At 45.3% G+C, this 22,997-nt stretch overlaps 1 protein-coding gene across 1 annotated transcript in view; it reads left to right on the top strand.

The window, feature by feature from the left end:
* LOC147706478 (alpha-2-macroglobulin-like protein 1) overlaps positions 1-22,997 on the top strand; it is a 384,979-nt gene that overhangs the window by 285,903 nt on the left and 76,079 nt on the right. Inside the window, exon 26 of the mRNA XM_086929616.1 lies at positions 22,341-22,497. Within this exon, the coding sequence (XP_086785742.1) occupies positions 22,341-22,497 (157 nt within the window). The remainder of the gene's footprint in view (positions 1-22,340; positions 22,498-22,997) is intronic.

Below are 22,997 nucleotides of genomic sequence, written 5' to 3'. Positions count from 1 at the left end.
GCCCTTTCAGCCTTTTTGAGGCTTCCTGATCAGCCTTCTTTGTTCAAATCCCTGATTGTAACTCGATTCTTGAAAGGCATCACGCACATGTTTCCACCTGTTCCGTTTGTGATGCCTCAGTGGGATTTGAACCTGGTTCTAACTTTCCTGATGTGTGCTCCCTTTGAGCCCCTTCATTCTTGCCCTCTCCATCTCCTGACTTTAAAGACGGCTTTCCTGGTTGCCATCACCTCTGCCAGGAGGGTGAGTGAGCTCCAGGCTCTTTCTGTCCAACCTCCTTTCCTGTCCATTCATCCTGACAAGGTGGTTCTGAGGACTAGACCTTCTTTCCTGCCCAAGGTTGTTTCGGCCTTTCACATCGGGCAGTCCATCACCCTCCCTTCCTTCTTCCCGCCTCCGCATCCTTCAAAGGATGAAGAGCGGCTCCATCGTCTGGACCCAAAACGTGCGCTTTCATTTTACATGGATCGCACACGCCAGTTCCGGGTGGATGACCAACTGTTTGTTGGCTACGTGGGTGCGAAGAAGGGACGGGCGGTTTGTAAACGAACCATCTCTCGATGGGTCGTCCTCTGCATCAAAGCGTGCTACTCTTTGGCTCGGAAGGAGCCTCCTGTTGGGCTGAGGGCCCATTCCACTCGGGCCACGGCGGCTACTACTGCCCTGGGCCGGGGAGTCCCCTTGCAGGACATTTGCCAAGCGGCTACGTGGGCCTCGCTGCACACCTTTGCGAGGCACTACTGCCTGGACAGTCAAGTCCGGAGGGATGGCTTCTTTGGCCGTTCTGTCCTCCAGGACTTTCTGGTGTAGTTTTGTATTGGTTCGCAGACCCACCACCGGGGTTGGTATTGCTGGGGTATGTATTCTAAGGTAAGGAATCTAACACTAACGTGTTTCTTTCAGATGAACAAGTTACTTACCTTCGGTAACGATATATCTGTAAGAAACTTTAGTTAGTGTTAGATTCCTTACCGAACCCACCCATCCTCCCCGTTCTGCGAACTGATACCTAGGGTTAAGGTCATCCCTTTCAGGGCCCTAGTTTTTACATGGCACCAGTGTTGGTTCTCTCATGGCTCTGCGTCTCCTGGCGCGGAAAAGCTGTGTGCAAAGAACTGACGTCAGCGCGCGGAGGCGGCGTCTATATACTCCAGCGACGTCATCACGGCGCACGACGCCGACGACGGACGCGGAGCCGCAGGGGACGCCTGCAGACGACGCCTACCGACGCGCAGGGGTACTGCTACGCAAAAGTTTCCGGATCCAGACTGACGCCTGGGGATATTCTAAGGTAAGGAATCTAACACTAACTAATGTTTCTTACAGATATATCGTTACCGAAGGTAAGTAACTTGTTCGTTGGCACTAAGTGTGAAAGATTGACTGGTGTCCATGGGACTCCAGTTTACCTACTTTTAAATGACAATCTGCTGCACTTACAAGCGTAACCTTTGATTCACAGTGAGGTCTCAGTACACTCAGTTTGTGATTCTGCCATTAGGTGTGAAGACTGTCATCCAAGGGGTGTGCTGGGCCTGGTTGTATCTTTGCTCAGGTGGTCCAGAGTTCATGTATTTCTATAATTGGATGACTGGCTCGTGAATACAGAACCACCTGTGCTAGTCTCAGAACCCAAAACATCTTGAAAATACCAAGACACTCCTGCACACCTTTGCCTTTGCCTTCAATTCCTAGAAATCCTACCTCACCCCCCACAGAGGTTGATTGGCGTAGTGCTAGATGCAATCATACAGAGGCTCTTCAAGCTCCACTGAGGTCTGTAGCTATTCTGGATATGATTTCTAAATCGGGTTTAATCCAAATTATGCAAGTCATATACCTGTTGGGCTGGATGGTTTTGTGCATTCTTTTTGTCTCGCACTCCAGATGCGGAATGAGGGCCTGCCGGTGGCCCCTGAGATGGCAATGTCTAAATGATGTTTCCCTTTGTTCTTACAAACCTGCATTGATGGTTGTGTTCCCAACGCTCTTGTTGGGTCACCCATTCAGCTCTTGCAGTTACTTTATTCTGTGGTTACAGATTCACCCTCGATTTAGTGGGATGCCTAAATGGGCGACATGATGGCACAGGGTCATTGGATCGCATTGGACATAGAGATATTTTCTCATTGCATCGGACATAGAGATATTTCCACTTTTGGTTTACTGCACGGCACTGGCTAAGTCTAGAGCTGAGACCATTAGTCCAGGATATCTCTCTAAATCTGACCCCATTGCACGCAGCGCGTGTCTCACTGTGTGCTCGTTACCCTCCTGAGGCGGAAGCCGGGAGGTCTGTTCTGCACTTACTATTTTAAAAACTTTACTTATTGCTCGTTTGTAAGAATTTTAATTGTGTCACTAGCTTGATTACAAAGCTGTTAGCTGGCCTTACCTTTCCCCCTCGCCTCGCCTCGCTGCCCGACCAACGCCTCAGCCGATTTACAGGCTGATCGCTCTCTGCAGGGCGCTGTGAACCTAACGGCTATCTTGGAATAGTATTAGCGCTGTGACGCGCTCTAGTTTCCTTTAAAAGGGGTCCCATTGCACGCAGCGAGTGTCTCACTGTGTGCTCGTTACCCTCCTGAGGCGGAAGCCGGGAGGTCTGCTCTGCACTTACTATTTTAAAAACTTTACTTATTGCTCGTTTGTAAGAATTTTAATTGTGTCACTAGCTTGATTACAAAGCTGTTAGCTGGCCTTACCTTTCCCCCTCGCCTCGCCTCGCTGCCCGACCCACGCCTCAGCCGATTTACAGGCTGATCGCTGATCGCTCTCGGCATGGCGCTGTGAACCTAGCGGCCATCTTGGAATAGTATTAGCACTGTGACGCGCTCTAGTTTCCTTTAACCCCTTCCATGCTGATGACGGCCCCCATCCGTCATGCATTACAGTGCTCGTGTGCTCATGACGGCTGGGGGCCGTCATAAAGCCATTGATTCTTTAATAAGCCTAGCACACGAGAAAAATCGGCCCAGCATGGAAGGGGTTAAAAGGGGTCCCATTGCACGCAGCGCGTGTCTCACTCTGGCTCATTACCCTCCTGAGGCGGAAGCCGGGAGGTCTGTTCTGCACTTACTATTTTAAAAACTTTACTTATAGCTCGTTTGTAAGAATTTTAATTGTGTCACTAGCTTGATTACAAAGCTGTTAGCTTGCCTTACCTTTCCTCCTCGCCTTGCCTCGCTGCCCGACCCACGCCTCAGCCGATTTACAGGCTGATCGCTGCTCGCTCTCGGCAGGACGCTGTGAACCTAGCGGCCATCTTGGAATAGTATTAGCGCTGTGACGCGCTCTAGTTTCCTTTAAAAGGGGTCCCATTGCACGCAGCGTGTGTCTCACTATGTGCTCGTTACCCTTCTGAGGCGGAAGCCGGGAGGTCTGTTCTGCACTTACTATGTTAAAAACTTTACTTATTGCTCGTTTGTAAGAAGGTTAATTGTGTCACTAGCTTGATTACAGAGCTGTTAGCTGGCCTTACCTTTCCCCCTCGCCTCGCCTCGCTGCCTGACCCATGCCTCAGACGATTTACAGGCTGATCGCTGATCACTCTCGGCAGGGCGCTGTGAACCTAGCGGCCATCTTGGAATAGTATTAGCGCTGTGACGCGCTCTAGTTTCCTTTAAAAGGGGACAGTCATGACTCCGCGCAGCGGACGCGAGCAGCGGACGTGCCGGACTCGTGCCGGAGTCGTGCCAGAGTCCTGCCCGTCAGCGCTAAGGAGACGCCAGGGGCCAGTCAGGCTGCAGACCTCACCTCCTCTCCCATACTGAACACCACATTCTCCCTTAGCGCCATGAAAGCACTCCAACCACCTAGGTTACCCTGCCACCATAAACATCGGCCGGAGGAACTACTTAAAGGGTGCAAATGTATGTGTTTTGAGAAAGAGCGGCAGCACATTCCCGCTCACACACCCGCGACCACTATCACGGAGACGCATACCCCTTCTCACCAAACCAATGAGACTGGCTTTCTTATCAATGCCCACTCACTGGTGAAGAATAACATTGCTTTTTACAACTTCGTTTCTGTCAGGAAACCCTCTTGGGTATTTATTACAGAAACGTGGGGCTCTGACTCTGCTGGTCCCGATTTGGTTAATGCCATTTCTGAGGGATACGCCCTTGTTAGACAGGACAGAGTCGGCCGGAAAGGCGGTGGTATAGGAATTCTGCATAAAACCACTTCTCGCTGTCGCATCGATTGCCTTCCCTCCCTTCAAAACTCCTTCCAGGCCGCCCATTTTACTCTCAACCCCTCCCCCTCTGTTTCCTTCACGGGTGTTCTAATCTACAGACCCCCTGGCCCAAGGTCGGTCTTCCCCACTAGCCTCTTGGAAATCCTTGAACTTTTTATTGATGCCCCCAACTTTACCATCCTAGGGGACTTCAATTTCCATCTGGAAAGCCTCAACTCATCTGACACCGGTTCGCTTTTCGATTCCCTGGCCTCTTGTGGCCTTTTACAAAAGGTAAACTGCCCTACCCATTCTGCAGGCCACATTCTTGACGGGATCTTTTCCAATGACACCAGATTGAAAGTGGGCCCTCCCATCTCCCTCTCGTGGTCCGACCACATGGCAGTTCCCTTCGACTTCGACCCCGGTCCACAGGTTCCGCCTCTCAAAGAAAATAGTGTCTGGACTCTCAAGAGGAACCTCAGAGGCATCAATAAACTAGCCCTCACCCCCTTTATCGATAACTTCATCTCCTCCTTCAAACCCGATACCGATGCAGCCGCTTTTGAGCTGACTCAGACCATCGCTGAAGCAGTCAAGACTCTAGCCCCTTTGAAACCTCACTACTGCACCAGGAAACGCCCTTGACCCCCTGGTTTTCTAACTCCCTCAGATTACGTAGGCAGGAATTCAGGAGACAGGAAAGACTCTGGAGAACTCATCTTGAGCCTGAGGAAAAAAACAAACATAAAAATCTCATCTTAATTTATAAGGCAGAAATACTAGCGGCCAAACAATCCTATTTTACCAAACTAACCACCTCCCTCAGTTCTCCTAGAGATCTTTTTAAAATAGTGGACTACCTCTCTCTCACCCCGACACCGGATCCCACTGTCCCGACCCAAGAACTCTGTGACCAGATTTCCACGTTTTTTCACAACAAAATTGTAGATATCCACTCTGCTCTAGAATCCCTTAACTCCACTCAAGTTCACCTACCCCCCCTGACCCTTTTCCTAACCCTATCTTGCCTCTAGCATCTCCAGAACGTCTGTCAAACTTTCCTCCCCTCTCCCATGAAGGCTTAAATGCTCTTCTAGATAAGCTCAAATCTGGCTCCCCCCTCGACCCCTGCCCCCTCAAAACTCTGAAAGACTGCAGAGAAGTCCTTCTCCCCCCTTACCTGGAGGTCATGAATTTGGCAATTTCAAATGGTGTCTTCCCTGAATCTTGGAAGCTGGCTATTGTAAAGCCCTTACTGAAGAAACCCACCCTAGACCCTGGCACCCTCAAAAACTTTCGTCCCATATCCCTTTTGCCTGCCCCTGCCAAAATGCTTGAGACACACCTCAACCACCACCTTAGTGCCTTACTGGACAAAGCTAGCCTGCTTGGCTCTTCACAGCATGGTTTTCAAAAGGCGCACAGCACCGAGTCAGCCCTTACAGTGGTAGTCAACAACATCCGCTCTAAGGTCGACAGAAGTCATCCTACCATCCTGATCCTGCTCGACCTTACAGCTGCCTTTGACACCCTGTCCCCTACCATCTTGTCTAGGCGGCTCAGTGAAATGGGAGTGGAAGGACCTGCCCTTAGTCTTCTGACTTCTTTCCTTAACCAACGCTCCCAAAGAGTCAAACTGGGTGACTTCCTTTCCTCTGTCAAGCCTTTGCACTGTGGGGTCCGCAGGGCTCATCCTTGAGCCCTACGTTGTATAACATATATGTGGCTCCTCTTGCAAAGCTTGTTAGATCTTTTCGACTGAAGTCCTGTCCTATGCCGACGACACCCAGATAATGGTCTCCCTATCCCACTCTTTGGAGTCCACGGCCCTCAACTTTAAGAACTGCATGGAAGCCTTGACAGGCTGGATGTCCACGAACTTCCTGAAGCTAAACGGTGAAAAAACCGAGATCCTCATCTTTGGTGGCAAACAAGATCTCTGGTCATCGGACTGGTGGCCACCCTTCCTCGGTACCTGCCCCCTGCCGTCCTTAGCTGCCAGAAACCTGGGGATCACCTTTGACACCACACTGGCATTTGATAAACAAGTTGGCAAAACCATGTCAACATGTTGTGGGGTCCTGAGGGTCCTCAGGAAGCTAGTACACTATCTCTCCTCGATGCCTGGAAACAGGTGGTTATGGCTCTTATCTCACCCCGCCTGGACTATTGCAATGCCCTCTATCTTGGTATCTGCAAAAAACTCGTCCACCGCCTACAGACGATTCAGAACGCTGCAGCCAGGTTTGTGGTGAATGCCCCTAGACGTGTTTCTGTCACAGAAATCAGAAAAAACCTCCACTGGCTACCTGTCCAGGCTAGGATCAACTTCAAGGTTCTGGTTCTGACCTATAAGGCCCTTCATGGCTTGGGAGCCGAGGACATTGGGTCTCTCGTCTCCTTCTATACCCCGGGCAGAGCCTTGAGATCTGCTCACAAAAATCTTCTCGCGACACCCCGGATCGCGAAGGCCAGATGGCCGGGAGGGCTTTTTTCTCCCTCGCCCCCAAGCTATGGAACTCGCTTCCAACCAACCTTAAAACCCAACCATCTCTTGCCCTGTTCCGTAAAAATCTCAAAACCTGGCTTTTCACCCTATCATATCCTTAAGTGCTGCCTCCTCCTGTTGCATCCGACCACTCAGTTGTCTTTTTCCATCTTATGCGCCTTGATGCTTCCGGGTTAAGTTGCGCTCCTATAAAAAAAAACAAAAAAAAAAACGTACACCCGTGCATGCTTCAAGGTTGCTCCATAGCACTTTTTGTTCAGATTTGCCAATCCCATGCTACATTCCTTACATGATCAATTTTAGGCCTAATAGATCTTTGACTCCATTGGTTGGCCTTCTGTAAATGATATATAACCTAAGCTTCATGGGTATTTTTCTATATGGAATAAACAGTCACTGCCCAAAATTTCCAGGGATGTCCCTGGTTTGATTCTAATTTAGAATTTGCTCACCAATTATTTTCCCTAGGCTGGCTTAAATATTTTCTGGAGACACAAAAATGATTTAATATTCCATGTTTTCAGTTTTAATAAATGGCTGCAAATGATACATTTACAAAAATGTTGACCCCTTCTTAACCCAGTGATATCCTCCACTTTATATAAATATCCCTCATTTAACATGTCATTTTTTTTATCAACTTTATATGAGTACTATAGAAGATTCCTTAATTAGATGGGTCAGAAAAAGGTTGTTACAACTCACTAGGGCTATTAATCAATCTCTTTATGGATTCAATTAATAGGGCACATCAAGTTACCACCATCATCAAATTCTAAGTACATCAATATTTCTCTATATTTGACTTGTACGCAACATAAGATCCTTAGATGTAAGCCTGAAGGGGGCGGATGCAGTCTGTGCCCCTCTGTGCCACTTTAAAAACTTAGATTAAGTTCATGTGTTTGCTCCTTTTCCTAACCCTTTTCCCTATTTGCAACAGATCTTTACAAGTATGTCCTGTGTCTTTATTTATTTACTAGCAGCCCGTCCGGGAGCAATCAGGCTTCCCCGCCCCCCGCCCGCCCCGACATTGTGCAGCAGCCTGGCCCCCCGCCCGCCCCGTCCGCCCGACCCCCGCCTGCCCCGACCCCCGTCTGCCCCGACCCCCGCCTGCCCGGAGCCTTAACTCACCCGCCGCTCCTCCCCCACGCTCCTCATTTCACCGCACATTGTGCAGCAGCCCGGCCCCCCGCCCGCCCCGACATTGTCAAGCAGCCCGGGCCCCCGCCCGTCCCGTCCGCCCCGACCCCCGCCTGCCCCGACCCCCGTCTGCCCGGAGCCTTACCTCAGCCGCTGCTCCTCCCCCGCGCTCCTCATTTCACCGCTCCGCTGCTCCTCGCCGCTTACCGCTCCTCCCGCCTGTCCGCCGGTCCTCACCACCATTCCGCCGTTCATCACCGCTCCTCCCCCACACCATGTCCGCCGCTCCTCCTCACGTTCCATGACACCGCTCCTCCCCGCGCTCCTGATGTCAGGACGCAGGTCGCGGCAGGCGCTACTTCAAAGGGACTACTATTTTTTTTAATGTTAATTTTTTAAATAAAGCATATTTGTGTGGATTGGCGCTGTGGTTCCCGAGTTTACCCGCCTCAAAGGTGCAAAGTTCTTCCTTTATAATAGTAGTATAGATAGATTTTGACATTTTTAAACTTGATAGCACTGTCTGTGCATTAGTTGTACCTTATTACTACCAGTTTAACACCCAAATATAGCAATAAGTTATAGAAAGGTGACCAGTCAATGTTTGCGAAGGTCTTTCCACCGCGCGGCAACATGTCGCTGTGTTTTTTCTAACTTTTCAACTGAGCTAGAAACCTTTTTTGTTAAACTCTGCAGATTATGAGGAGATGATGGATGGATTATGTGGCTAATGCGGCACAGCTTGGGAATTCCATTGTGTTCTCTTCACCATACACATAAAGGGTGTATGTGTCATACATATCTATTTTTGGTTGTGTGTTTTTCGGTTTATGTCCTGACAAAAGCTCCACTGACCCTCTGTGGGCCCGATGAGCTGAAACATGTCGACTTTTTTCAATAACGATATGGTAGTTTAGTAACTCAACTACCTCAATATCCCAATTTTGTTTTTAATATTAGTGACCAGTCACTAGATTAAAAGCCAAGTTCCTCTGGCTAAGTCATTATATTTTAGATATCCTTTTTTCATTTCTGGACACTTCTGCATTCACCAGAAGTAGCCTCGGGTGAGGCAGGCATACTGCACGTCAATCGTTGACCCTATGACGATGCCAAGACTCCTGATGGGGCGGATGAAAAGATATTCCGCTATAACAACTCCAGGATGTCTATGAGGGTTTTCGATAAAAACTAATGTTTTTTTGCAGATACCAGTGTCCGTTCTCTTTTGATTATCAGTTACTAGTTAAGGGGAAACGAATGGACTCTCTATCCTCTTCCCTCCTTTTGGTTTGATATCAGTCTTTAAGCAGCGCACAGCTGCAGGGATTCCCAAGAGACCTAGTTATATTTCATACTAGACTCTGGATCTTTAAAATTGAGGAACCATGGAGAATAATATGGGTTTAAGCTTTACAGGCAGTGACATTGACGAAATTCTAGCAGGCCATTCCTTACTACAGAACCAAGAACTCATCGAAGCAATCGCACAAACAGATGAGTGGGACACTCTGACTACTAAAAAACGGGAACAAATCCGGACTGCAATACACAGGATAATTATGACCGAATATTTAAGATCCAAATCCGCCCCAAAGGGCTTATGGGTCACTAATGCACCTAGAATCTTTTTGCATGATTTGGTCTTCCGACGCGATTGGTCCTCCATCTCGTGGAAATGCACACTGGACTATCTTGTATTAATAGTTAAAACAGCCAAAAGACTATCGGACGCACTCTTGAAAGAAATACAAGAGTGCGAGAATGAACTTAAAAAAAGCATAAATCCGCAGGTATACAAGAAACGCCTGGATAAAATCACTAAAGAAATGGATGATATGCAAGAATATCTCACACAGAACAAACTTCAGAAATTATCTAAAGAACTGAAAAAGTTCAGTCAGGAGAAAATGCACCCGTATTCTAAGGAAGATTTTACCTTTACCAACGACGGCTCAGATGGAGACACATCTGGTGGAAACTCCTCAGAAGGGTCAGAAGCTAGTTTTGATGGTTCAGCCCCAAGAAGAGGCCGGAACAATTTTAGGTTTTCACGTCCCCGACGAGGCAATAGATGGCAAAGACCACCATTTTTTCATGGCAATTCTATGCCCTACTATCCTCCATACATGCCTCCTTTTGCTGGATGGATGAATCCTTACCATCCTAACGCTAACCAACAGCACCAAATGGAAAGTCAACATATGCCTAACAATGTTACTCAACACCAAACACAGCCTTTTTTAGGGAGAGGCCAAAGCACCACGAGAGGCAAGAAGAAAAATCTCAGGTGGCAAGACCAACAGCCCAACGTGCAAACGAGAAGCATGGCCTCTGCACAACCGGGACCGAGCAAGTAGACTCACTCATAGTGAACTTGACGACAATTACTCTAACCGAAGACCAGAAAAATGTCCTCAACAAAGGACTCGGATTTGTGCCAACGCCTACAACTGATCGCTTTAAACTAAAATGTGAAGCAGCAGAGTTCTGCAGAACCCTAAAACTTAAGGCTTTTTTTGGTAATTCCGACAACCCATTGACGGAGGGAGATACTAATCTAAGGAGAAAATCTAAATTTTGCCCTCCCCCTGCCGGAGTGCCAATTGAAGTTCAAACTTTTGAACAAGCCATAATGAAAGGTATTGACAAAATGGACAAAAACAAAAAGATCTACCACAACATGAGCAACAAAGAAAAACAGGCTTTGCTCGAACTAAGAGACAATGAGAAGATCATAATTAAACCCGCTGATAAGGGTGGCGGGGTGGTAATCCTTACAAAAGAAGGATATAATGAACAATGCCTGACTTTACTGTCCAACGAAACCTTCTATAAACAACTGGATGCGGATCCCACTGAAAGATTGACCAACACAATCGCAATTATGGTACCCGAAGCGGAGGTTAATAGATGGATTTCGAAGAAAGAGGCCGAATTTTTAACACCTAAGGCACCCAAAATACCTTTCTTCTATTCATTACCAAAAACCCATAAAAACAAAACACCTCCTCCTGGACGCCCGATAGTTTCGGGAATCGGTTCCTTGCTCGAGCCCTTGTCTAAATTTGCTGACGAGTTCTTAAAGCCATTGGTACAAAAAACGCCAACATATCTCAAGGACACGAGAGACCTGCTGAAGCATGGCCTCTGCACAACCGGGACCGAGCAAGTAGACTCACTCATAGTGAACTTGACGACAATTACTCTAACCGAAGACCAGAAAAATGTCCTCAACAAAGGACTCGGATTTGTGCCAACGCCTACAACTGATCGCTTTAAACTAAAATGTGAAGCAGCAGAGTTCTGCAGAAAGCTAAAACTTAAGGCTTTTTTTGGTAATTCCGACAACCCATTGACGGAGGGAGATACTAATCTAAGGAGAAAATCTAAATTTTGCCCTCCCCCTGCCGGAGTGCCAATTGAAGTTCAAACTTTTGAACAAGCCATAATGAAAGGTATTGACAAAATGGACAAAAACAAAAAGATCTACCACAACATGAGCAACAAAGAAAAACAGGCTTTGCTCGAACTAAGAGACAATGAGAAGATCATAATTAAACCCGCTGATAAGGGTGGCGGGGTGGTAATCCTTACAAAAGAAGGATATAATGAACAATGCCTGACTTTACTGTCCAACGAAACCTTCTATAAACAACTGGATGCGGATCCCACTGAAAGATTGACCAACACGATCGCAATTATGGTACACGAAGCGGAGGTTAATAGATGGATTTCGAAGAAAGAGGCCGAATTTTTAACACCTAAGGCACCCAAAATACCTTTCTTCTATTCATTACCAAAAACCCATAAAAACAAAACACCTCCTCCTGGACGCCCGATAGTTTCGGGAATCGGTTCCTTGCTCGAGCCCTTGTCTAAATTTGCTGACGAGTTCTTAAAGCCATTGGTACAAAAAACGCCAACATATCTCAAGGACACAAGAGACCTGCTGAACCAGATTGGAGATGTAAATTTTGACCAAAACACCATGCTACTGGTAGGGCTGGATGTAGAATCCCTCTACACCAGCCTACCCCAAGAAGACACCCTCAAAATGTTGGAGGACTTGCTCTTTAAGCTAGATTGGACATACAAAACCCCACGCCACTTCATACTCGAATGTTGCAGACTTGCCCTGCAAGAAAATTACTTCGAGTATAATGGCCAATTATTTTTACAACGCCATGGCACCTCCATGGGGAGTGCATTTGCGCCTTCGGTGGCCGGACTCTACGTGAGCCGCCTTGAGGAAGAAAGCATTCTTCACGATACCAACCCATACGTTTCCAGTATAAAATACTGGAAACGATATATTGATGATGTCCTCCTGATCTGGGATACCAAAATTGACCTCACAATATTTCTGGAATGGCTTAACAGCAGAGATCGCTGGCTAAAATTTACCTCTACAGCACACAGGCAGACAATTGATTTCTTAGACCTCACCATATTTGTGTAAAATGGGAGACTAGAGACAAAAACATTTACCAAGCCAACAGCTAAAAACTGTTTGTTGTCCTATTACAGTTACCACCCTCGCCCGTTGCGAGACAATCTCCCATATAGCCAATTCCTGAGGCACAAGCGGAATTGTAGCAAAAAAGAGGACTACAAAAAACAAGCAGAAGAATTGAGCCAAAAACTCAAAAAAAGGAACTACACACCATCAATAATATCAAAATGTAAAAAAAGAGCCTCTAATCAACCTAGAGACTGCCTGCTACAAAATACACAAAAAGAACCAGTCAAAGATCTCGTCACCTGCGTGACTACGTTTTGCCCGGCGACCTATGAGGTGCAAAAACTTATAAAGAAAAATTGGCAGATATTAACCTCTGGAACATTGAACTGGCCAAAGCCTCGCTTTGCTAACAGAAGAACCAAGAACTTAAAAGACTTCCTTGTACACACAAGACCGAGAAAAACACCTCTAAAGTCAACCATTAGAGATGTACATATGGTACCAGTCACCGGACATTATCCCTGTGGCACCTGTGGAGTGTGCAAGTTCACGTCGAGTACAAAGACCTTACAGCTGAATGACAATCTCAAATGGACTCAAAGGAGCCATACAAACTGTAACTCCTCACACGTGATATATTTGATCACATGCCCATGCCTAAAGCAGTATGTGGGCATGACATGCCGGAAGGTCAAACTCCGCATAGGGGAACACCGGAGCAATGTCAGGTTAAAAAAGAATACGACCAAATTATGCACCCATTTCATAGAAGCTGGCCATACATGTGATGAGCTCAAGTGGACAGTACTAGAAATGCTTCAAACCAAGGATCAAAACGCAGAACAAGATCTTTTCAATAAAGAACAGAGATGGGTAGATCGCTTAAAGACTGATGAAATAGGAATGAATGACCACATTCCATGGAACCAACTTTACTGATCTTATCCATGAAAAATGAAATATATCTGTCATTGTAAATATACTGCATCCTAGAATTCCACATATATGTGCCCTAACCCCCATATGCTATTAGAAGGATCAATAAGTCATCCTCTTGACATCTTTCCCCTAGTAGTGCAAAATATGTATACAGGTAATATTGTGAGATAACTTTATCGACATTGAATCGTGCCGATAACTTTGCCTGGAACCAGGCTCTCCAAGTCCTACACATTACCCTACCATAGCGACTTCATAAACAAATGGTCCTACCTTTGTGTTGGTGGCCAGTACAAAAGACCAGCAACTTTTGACCCGCCCACAGCCGGGGGCAGAGTCAGCACAAGGCTCACAGATTGATGCCGCATGGGTAAGAATGGCGTTCTCTGAGTGTTTCCGAAGAAAAGAGGTAAGATGACGGCCTAAACTAACTTGTATGAATATATATTATTCCGAATGTAGAGAAAATCCAGATGCGACTCTGATACCCTGTTGGATACCTAACTTCAGAAAACACCAGGTACCTTACGGGTTTTCTATGGGGTGTGCATGAAGTTGGTAGCACAAAACCACGAATGTTGTAAACCCCCTTTTGTAAAACCCTCGGTTTCCCAACACCCGCGATTCACTAACACGCGAGCCGCTACTTACACAACGTATAGACTCTAAATCGACGATGTATATACTAGCGTATTGCTTCCATGTCACTCTTCACATTTAGCCGGAATTGTTACCGGTGCTCGTAATCACTCCTATCGAATGTATTTTGCAAGTGCACTCTCTAGTATCGCGCTGCATCTGACATCCACATGAGACCTGTAAGCACAGCTTTGTCACAAAATCCTAAAAATAGAAAGCTTAAAAGCATGTACCATCCACTTTGAAACCCATGATACTTCTCCTACATACTCACCCCACGAGGGTTATGCCGCAATCAGGTTAACCCACGTCCTTGCATATAACAATGCGATTATTAATATATGTCTGCCTAAACCCAGTGAACATACTTTTGATACAATGATTTCATTGATTTCTTTCACAGCTTGGAAATTCCATTGTGTTCTCTTCACCATACACATAAAGGGTGTATGTGTCATACATATCTATTTTTGGTTGTGTGTTTTTCGGTTTATGTCCTGACGAAAGCTCCACTGACCCTCTGTGGGCCTGATGAGCTGAAACATGTCGACTTTTTTCAATAACGATATGGTAGTTTAGTAACTCAACTACCTCAATATCCCAATTTTGTTTTTAATATTAGTGACCAGTCAATTTTTTAGATTAAAAGCCAAGTTCCTCTGGCTGAGTCATTATATTTTAGATATCCTTTTTTCATTTCTGGACACTTCTGCATTCACCAGAAGTAGCCTCGGGTGAGGCAGGCATACTGCACGTCAATCGTTGACCCTATGACGATGCCAAGACTCCTGATGGGGCGGATGAAAAGATATACCGCTATAACAACTCCAGGATGTCTATGAGGGTTTTCGATAAAAACTAATGGTTTTTTGCAGATACCAGTGTCCGTTCTCTTTTGATTATCAGTTAATGCAGCAAATATACAATTATGCGAAAAGCGCTGCAGCCCCACAGTCACATAACTCCAGTGGGCCTTCCTATAATTCATGAAAGGCAAAGGGGTGTAAGAAGGGGACTGCTGAGTGATTTAGTTTAGAAACTGAAGGGCCCCACGTTGAAAGAGGAGAGCATGTGCTGAGCAAATTAGTGACTCGTCATCACTGTTCATGGCATACTCTTTTACAGAGTCTGAGGGTCACTGCATGGGTCAAATGGACATCAAAAGTCAAGATAACTATCCCATTTTTTCCCCGTCATGTGCAAGGCAGAGACTGATAACATTTACCACTGCGAGTTCCCAGTGTAAAAAGCAAACAATTCTTAAAGTCTAAGGGTGAGCAGCGGGTCGGGCTTGTGCAGCGATGCCAGTAAGTGTCAAAGAAAGGCAAGCCAAGTGCTCCACCCGGCATTTTAATTTACATGTCATTGAGGAAGCTTCAGTGATTAGGGCCGGCTGCTCGGCTCTGACGGATGACAGCTCTAAGAAGTAGTTTACGGCCTAACCCTCTTCTTAGAGCCGTCATCTGTCAGAACCGAGCAGCCGGCCCTAATCACTACCTACGGCAGTCTTCCTCAAACACATGTAAATTAAAATGCGGGCTGCAACACTTGACTTTCCTGGCTTTGACACTTACTGGTCTCGCTGCACAGGCCCGGCCCACTGCTCGCCCTAAACATGCTTATGCAGCACGGCCAGCAAGAAAGTGCCAAAGCCAGGAAAGTCAAGTGTTGCAGCCCGCATTTTATTGTACAAGTCATTCATATTTTGCATTTCTACCGCCGACGAAGCGCATGGGTGACCTACTTGTTTGTAAAGAAGAGGGTCTCGAGTTGCTTGGCATCTCTGAATGTGCGTCGTAGTATGCCTGGCCCGCCTAAACTATGTGAAGCACGGATGTGGGTATGGCAGTTGTACCGTTTGGGCTAAAGCACGATTCCTGATTTTAAAAGTGGCACTTTCAACTCCCCTATATGCTGCGCTGCAGCTGTGCCAAATCAAGCTGTCTGACGGTCCCGGTAGAGCTTTTAATTCCCCCTGTAAACATTACATACTCGGTGTGAAAAAATACATGATTTTTTAATGGTTCACATGAACAACAGCAGATATTTTCCCTACATTTCAAAGACGTGCGCGGCGCCCCTCGCTGGTCCTAATGGCGCACCGGGGGCCGCGGCGAGGGAAGTCATATCAGGGATCATTAGCTGCGAGCATCCCAGCTGGGATCAGGGCTGAGAGCGATGTGTGGGGAAGGGGAGGCGGCACTCGGGGATGGAGCGCGCGGCGTGGAGATGGACGCGCTCGCAGCTCAGGCAGACTACCAGGTTAATGAAAGCATGAGGTGGCTTTGAGGCAGCGGCTGGCGGAAATATGGACATGCTGGCAGGGGCACGAAGGAGTGGTTCACCAGCGAGCCGGGCCTGCCGCTTCTGGAAACACAACTGCAGGTCACTCACGTTCCTGGACGCCGCTCCTGACGTCAGCACGCAGGTGTAGGTCACGTTAGGGGACTACTTTGTTTTAAAACTTACATTTTTTAATTTACGTTTTATTTTTATTTTATTCAGCCTATGTCCGTCTACACACCCTGAGGATTACAACAATATATTGGGTGTGTGGATTGGCGCTGTGGTTCCCGAGTTTACCTTGCCGAAAGGTGTCTGTTCTCTCTTTATAATAGTAGTATAGATTTACCATTTATAAAGTGCCTGGTTACACCCACCGGTGTGTCCCTGCGATAGGATTCTAAACCCCCTCCCCCCAAAAGGAGGGAGAGATGAAAAAGAGAAGGTGTGAATAAGCCTAAAGCTAAGATGAGCAAGAAAGTAGGATGAAGCAGGCTAAACAGTCCTAATATGAGTATGGAAAAGACAGATTTCTAGTATTTTCTGTAGGTTCTAATCTCAGATTAGGCGGCAAGGCATTCCACATTTTTGCCGCTAGATAGCCAAAGGACCGGGCTCCCATCCTGGCTCCTGGCATCTGAACTCTTGGCACCTTTACAAGGTGAGCCCCTACAGATCTTAAATTTCTTGAAGGTGTGTAGGGTGTAATCATAGATCGCAGGTAGCTCAGGCGCTGTTCTTCAAGATTCTGTGGCAATAGCCCATAATCCTCTTCTCCACTGGTAGCCAGTGAAGAGTAGTCAGAGCTTTAGAGGTAGATGCTCCTCTCAAGAGATTAGAGACCAGGCGAGCAGCAGGATTTTGAATGCGTTGGAGTTTAGTTAGACTCCCTTTGGTGGCTCCCAAGTAAAGGATGTTACAATAGTCTATTTGGGACATGACTAGGGCATGTACAACTGCTTTCCTGGCCGTTGAAGAATTTAAGGGCCTAAAACACTTGCCCGCTGCATTCCTAATTTGACTCTCAAACAAGAGTTTGGGCTCAAACCACATCCCCAGATTTTTGGTTTTTGCTTTTGGGACAGGGGTTTGACCCAGGGCCTCAGGCCACCAAGCCGATGACTAGATAGAAGGTATATCCACCACTATCATTACCTCCGTTTTGTTGCCATTGAGTTTTAGGCAATTGTTGGTCATCCAGGAGGCTAGCTCTTCTAAGCATAGAGAAAATTGTGTCGTAGCCGCCGCAGGGTCCTGTGATAGAGTTACTTTGAGCTGCATGTCTTCCACATATGACACAAGATTTACATTGTGTTTTTCCACGATTTCCGCCAGGGGGAAAATGTACAGATTAAATAGGGTAGGGCTCAGTATGGAGCCCTTTGGAATCCCGTGGGTGAGAGTAATGCTGTCTGAAATATGTGGATGCTGGGCAACTTCAAAGCTCCGTATTAGAAGGAATGAGGTCATCCAGCGTAATGCTGTATCCCTGACCCCGCACCGACTTAACCTCCGAAGGAGTAGGTTAGGCAATATGGTGGCAAAAGCAGCACTTAAGTCAAGTAACACCAAAGTGGCTGTTTGTCCTTCATCCACACACCTTCTCAAGTTTTTGGTAGCGAGAAATAGGGCTGGCTCCATGGAAGGAGAGGCCCAGAAACCCGATTGAGTAGGGTGAAGCAAATCATTCAAATTGATATAATTTGTGAGTTGGTTATTCACAGTTTTCTCCATAATTTTGGCAAAGAATGGTAAAAGTGAGATGGGACCTAGATTCTCTAGTTGCATGAGATCAGAAGAGGGTTTTTTCTGCAGGGGGAGTACTATTGCGTGCTTCCTTTTTTGCGAGATTTTGCCAAGTGAACGGACAGAGAAATCAGCTGTTGTACATGAGGGAGAATAGTCTCTATCCCTTGCATCAACATTTTAGGTGGAGCTGGATCTAGAAGGGATCCTGACTTATTGCTCATAGTCAGGCTCTTCAAGTCTTCCAGAGAGGGGGTCCTAAATTCATTTAGACCGTTCTCAATTGGAGATTCGTCAAGAAAGGTATCTAGATTAATGCAGCTGCGAGCTCCTACCGCAAAGATGTCATATATCCTAGCTACTTTAGAAGCATAGAAGGAAGCAATCTTATTGCAATTTTCTAAAGATGATGGAAATAGGGCTGCCACACATTCTAGAGAAGATAGGGAATTAAGGAGAGAGAACAGTTGTTTGGAAGAATTATTAGCATTCTATATGTCTATGGTAAAAAACACTGATTTTCCACTCTATAGCACTCTCATGATGTTGGGAATCACCACTACAGTCCACAATAACTTTATTTTCATGGCAGTCTGTATTGCCCACCTACAAATAGCCCTCCATTGGCAGATACTACTCTTCCAGATCCTTATTACTGAATGCAACAACTCATTGACATTTACACCTTAGGGATGCAGATGCATCTGCTACATCATACTCCAAAAATTGGGTGGTGGAGATCTTCCTACGATAATGTATAGAGAAAAGTAGAAATGTTATTAAACTTGAGAACAATTACTAAAAATGTTTTAAATATTTATGTAGATTAATTGTATATATTTATTTTTAATGTACAATAAAATAGAATAGAGAACATACTATATAGCATCATTAACTTAACTTTAATTTAAAATGTAATTATTTTTAATATGTTAAATGAAAATTATGTTTCTGAAGTTTGAATAAAAAAGTATATTTTTTAACCTAATATTGACATTATTAAAAGTAATGTACAGAATTATTTAAAAGTAATTTAATTTTGTTTTGGTAACAAATTGTTTTTCTTGATTTATAAATTCAAAAAAGGGTTTTCAAGTATTGTAAAATTAAATGATCAATATGTTTTATTTTTTGATTTTTGTAACATTAAATTAAAGTCATTTATATTTTTAATTATTGTAATTTATCTTAACATTTGTTATGGGTTTTTTATTTTAAGTTCCTACCTATATTATTCCTCATGGGAGGGTGTCGCAGGGCTGGTGGCTTGCCATGTGTGGTGCTGGATTTTCTCCAGGTTTGAGCTGGAGTGCATTTACTACTGTTTTGGGTTCATTTTCTCGCTCATTTCCGTAGAAGATACTTTTCTAGCCATAAGTTGCCTAAAATCTGGCTCCCCCTCTGACCCTGGCCCTGCCTCTCTTTTAGCTTGTGGGGTGTAGGCTATCACCCCCACTAGTGCATCAGTTGTTTAATATGTCCCTTACATCAGCTAAGATGCCCTTGTTTTATGTTGCCACTGCTGAAAAAACCACAGGCAGATCCAAATGATCTGCCTGTGCTAGCGAAAGTACTTGAAAAACATGTTAATCATCAGATCTCCGCACATTTAGAAAGCATAATCTGTTGCATTCAAGTCAATCTGGCTTCCGACCTGACCACAGTACTGAGTCAGTACTTGATTCTATCCGCCTTTGCAGGGACAGAGGTGACAGAGCCCTGCTGGTATTACTTGACCCATCACAATTGTTCAACACTAAATCGCACTCCATCCTCCTAGCTCGTCTACTGTCAATGGGGATGACAGGTTGGCGTGGCAGTGACTTGTCTCTTTTTTGGAAGACAGAGATCAAGAGGTCTGGTGCAACCCTTTTTCTGCCACCTCCAGCAAGCGTAAGGTTGGAGTGCCACAGGGCTCCGCTCTGAGCCCGACGCTATTTAATATCTACCTTTCTCTCTTGGCCCCTTTGGTGGAACTCTGGGGTGCACAAATAGTGTCATATGCTGATGACACCCAACTCCTTCTCCCTGGGTGAAGGATGAGGCCTTACTGGGAGTAAAAATCAGATAGTGCCTGAATGCAAATAACCAACTAAAATGTAACAAGGGAAAGACCGAGCTCCTTTTCTTTGGCCCAGAGACCAAGACATCTTGGGAAACTTTCTGGCCGAAGGATGCCCCCCATCCTCTATTAGCAAGTCCTGCAGTAAAAAAACCTGGGCTTTAAATTTGATGAGCTTCTATCATTTCACATTCAAATCAACTCTGTGGTGGGTATGGGCTTTGCACTGCTTCATGTTCTGAGGAAATCTTTTTCTCTCCTCTCTTTTCTGGCTAGACGACAGGTGACCCAGGACTTGATTACCTCAAGTCTGGATTATGGAAATAGCCTATATGCAGGGTTGCCCAATTACCTGATAGACAGGCTGCAGTTAGTTCAGAACACAACAGCACGTACCATCTTTGGGCTCCCACGCCACTCAGATGTCTCCGGCCTCCTTTATAGCCTACAATGGCTTCCAGTTAGGAAGAGGATCACTTTTAAAATATTGCTTTTACAAGACTTACACTCCTCAGAGGAACCTTTGCTCAGGAAATCTCTGTCTGACCATAGTACCTCTGATTAAGAAGGAGAAGGCGTGGGGCAGATACTTCTCATTTCTAGGCCCCTCTCTCTGGAATCAGCTGCCATTGACACTCAGGGCCATAAAGGAAATACTGATCTTCCGGAAAAAACTTAAGACTTGGCTCTTTTCCTCAGCTTAGGCTCGTCTCTTTTCCTGCCAGCAGACAGCTCCTTCGCTATAGTGCCAGGGCACACCTTGGAGTAACACATGCCCTTTATAAATCACCTACATACATACATACATTTTGGCTGTAGTTACATACATATGCAGTTTGTGAATAGTAATGGGCTTACTTACTTTGGAGGGTGAGTGCATATCCTTTCCTAAGCTCCTCGTTAAGCCGCCCTAAACCCCTCCTTACTCCGCCCTGACCGCCTCCCATGTTGTAGTAAGTATGCACCTTTTCAAGACACTTCCCCTGGTCTTTTCCACATTTACTAAATAGTAAACTTACATGTGTGATGCTCCCCCATAGAGTATAAAGTAGAGGTTGCGTTTCACATTTGTAGGCTAGTGAATTGCATTTGGTAGTTAGTAAGTATTGCTACTGTAGTATTACTTTACATATTACAAAATGCAGTTTATGAATCGTGTTCTATCATGTTTTCTTTTTGGATTTAATGATTCTTGTAAAAATGTTTATGTAAAAAAGTGTTATGTGTATCCTGCACACATAGAGATATTCTACTATATATGGATTTATGAAAAATATCAGTGACAGAGAAATAGGGTTACAGGTGAGTAACATTTCCATGTCTGTTTTCTCTTTGTTGAGATAGTCAGAACTTGCTAAGAAGGGACAAAGTGCACAGCCACTATGTAAGGAGTTCTTCTACATTGGTAGGTGCTGTAGTTGTAGCCTTCCTGTGTTCATGATCTATGCCAATGTGTACTCATACATCTAATTCACTGGTCCATTGCCATATTTGAGTTTGAAAATATGGTCACTCTAATTACAAAATATGCAATAAATCTTGTTTACGTTAAATACCAGAAAACAATACAACTGCTCTCAGTATTATTAATACAGAGAGAGTTTTTAGTACTATGCACGGATGTAGATATCATTCTGTTTCACTTACGTGCTCTTATAATGATCCATTACAATTCTCTCCTCTTTACTTTATCTGTCTGTACCCATATCTCTATTTCTACTTCTATATTGCCTATCTTTGGTGTTTGCCAATTCTCCATTGCGTTCTCCTTTTCCCTTTTACCTCTTCCACATCACCTCCTTTCATATGCCTGTCCTCTACTTAATTTGTTGTCACACTCTATCACTCCTTTTTCCAAATTCCCCTCTCTCCTCTCTTATTCTCTTTATTTGCCCATTACTCCTTATCTTTCCCTCTCTTTATCACTCTCTCTTTTTCTCTCCTCCGCCCTTCACTGACATTTCCCTACACTCCATCAATTCTACCCTCTTTCTCTCTTATATTGCTTTCCTCGTCTCCTCCTCTCTCTCTCTTGACTTTTTCTTTATCACTTGCTCTGAAACTCTTTTCCCTATTTCTTTCCTTTCTTCCCTCTTTTTTCTCTCTCTCTCATTTCTCCTTCTCTCTCTGTCTGTCTCTCCCTCTCACACCTTCTGTCCTATTATTTCCTTGTCCCCCCACCATTTTTCTCGTGATTACTATTTTCCATATATCTCCACTTTCCCTCTCTTTTTTGCTCTTTTTGACTCACTCTTTCCCTTATTTTACTAATATTCCTCCCACTTCTTACTGTTTTACACATTTCCCCCTCCTATTCCTGCTTCCCCCTCATCATCTGCTCCTGACCCTCTCCTTATTTTCTTGTTTCTAGGCTGACAGCATTTGTGGCCAAGTGCTTTGGTCAAGCTGAAGAATTCATCTCTGTAGACAATAATGTGACTGCTATGGCAGTCAATTGGCTGCAACAACGCCAGTCCCCAGATGGCTGCTTTGAGAATGTGGGCATGCTTTACCACACAACCATGAAGGTACGGTCAATCTTTTCAGGCATGACTCCATGACCCTAATTCTACATCAGAATTGCTGCAGAAGGAAATAAGGTCCAATTCTTAGACAGAAAGCTAACCCAACAACATCCTGCACCCTGCTTTGTGCGCATTTGGCCAATACAAGGAAAGGGCTAAATGTTATGCCCTGCCACCGTGGATGCAATTGCTACGTCCCTAGGGCTGGACTTTCCCAAGGGCATGGAGGCTATTTTGCCTCTGTCACGGGTGAACCATCTGAACCATCCCCTAGTGCCAGGGATCTTAGTATTAGTCCTTGTGTTTCAATCTTTCTCTCTGAGGGCTCCACTTTTTTCACCTGAGAATGAAGGGTAATATTTCTATTCAACTCTAAAGCACCCTCTGTGTATGATTTTCCTTGACTATTGTTATGTTGTGGTCCTAGTGTTTGATTAAGCATAACTGGCCAATGTTAGTAGCTTTGAGACATGATTTTAGCGTAACCATGTTGTTCCTTAACA

The sequence above is a fragment of the Lissotriton vulgaris genome, chromosome 7 (genome assembly GCF_964263255.1).
Source record: "Lissotriton vulgaris chromosome 7, aLisVul1.2, whole genome shotgun sequence".
In the NCBI taxonomy this organism is placed as follows: Eukaryota; Metazoa; Chordata; class Amphibia; order Caudata; family Salamandridae; genus Lissotriton; species Lissotriton vulgaris.
The sequence above is the reverse complement of the archived record's forward strand: the minus strand, read 5'-3'. Positions and strand labels throughout refer to the sequence as shown.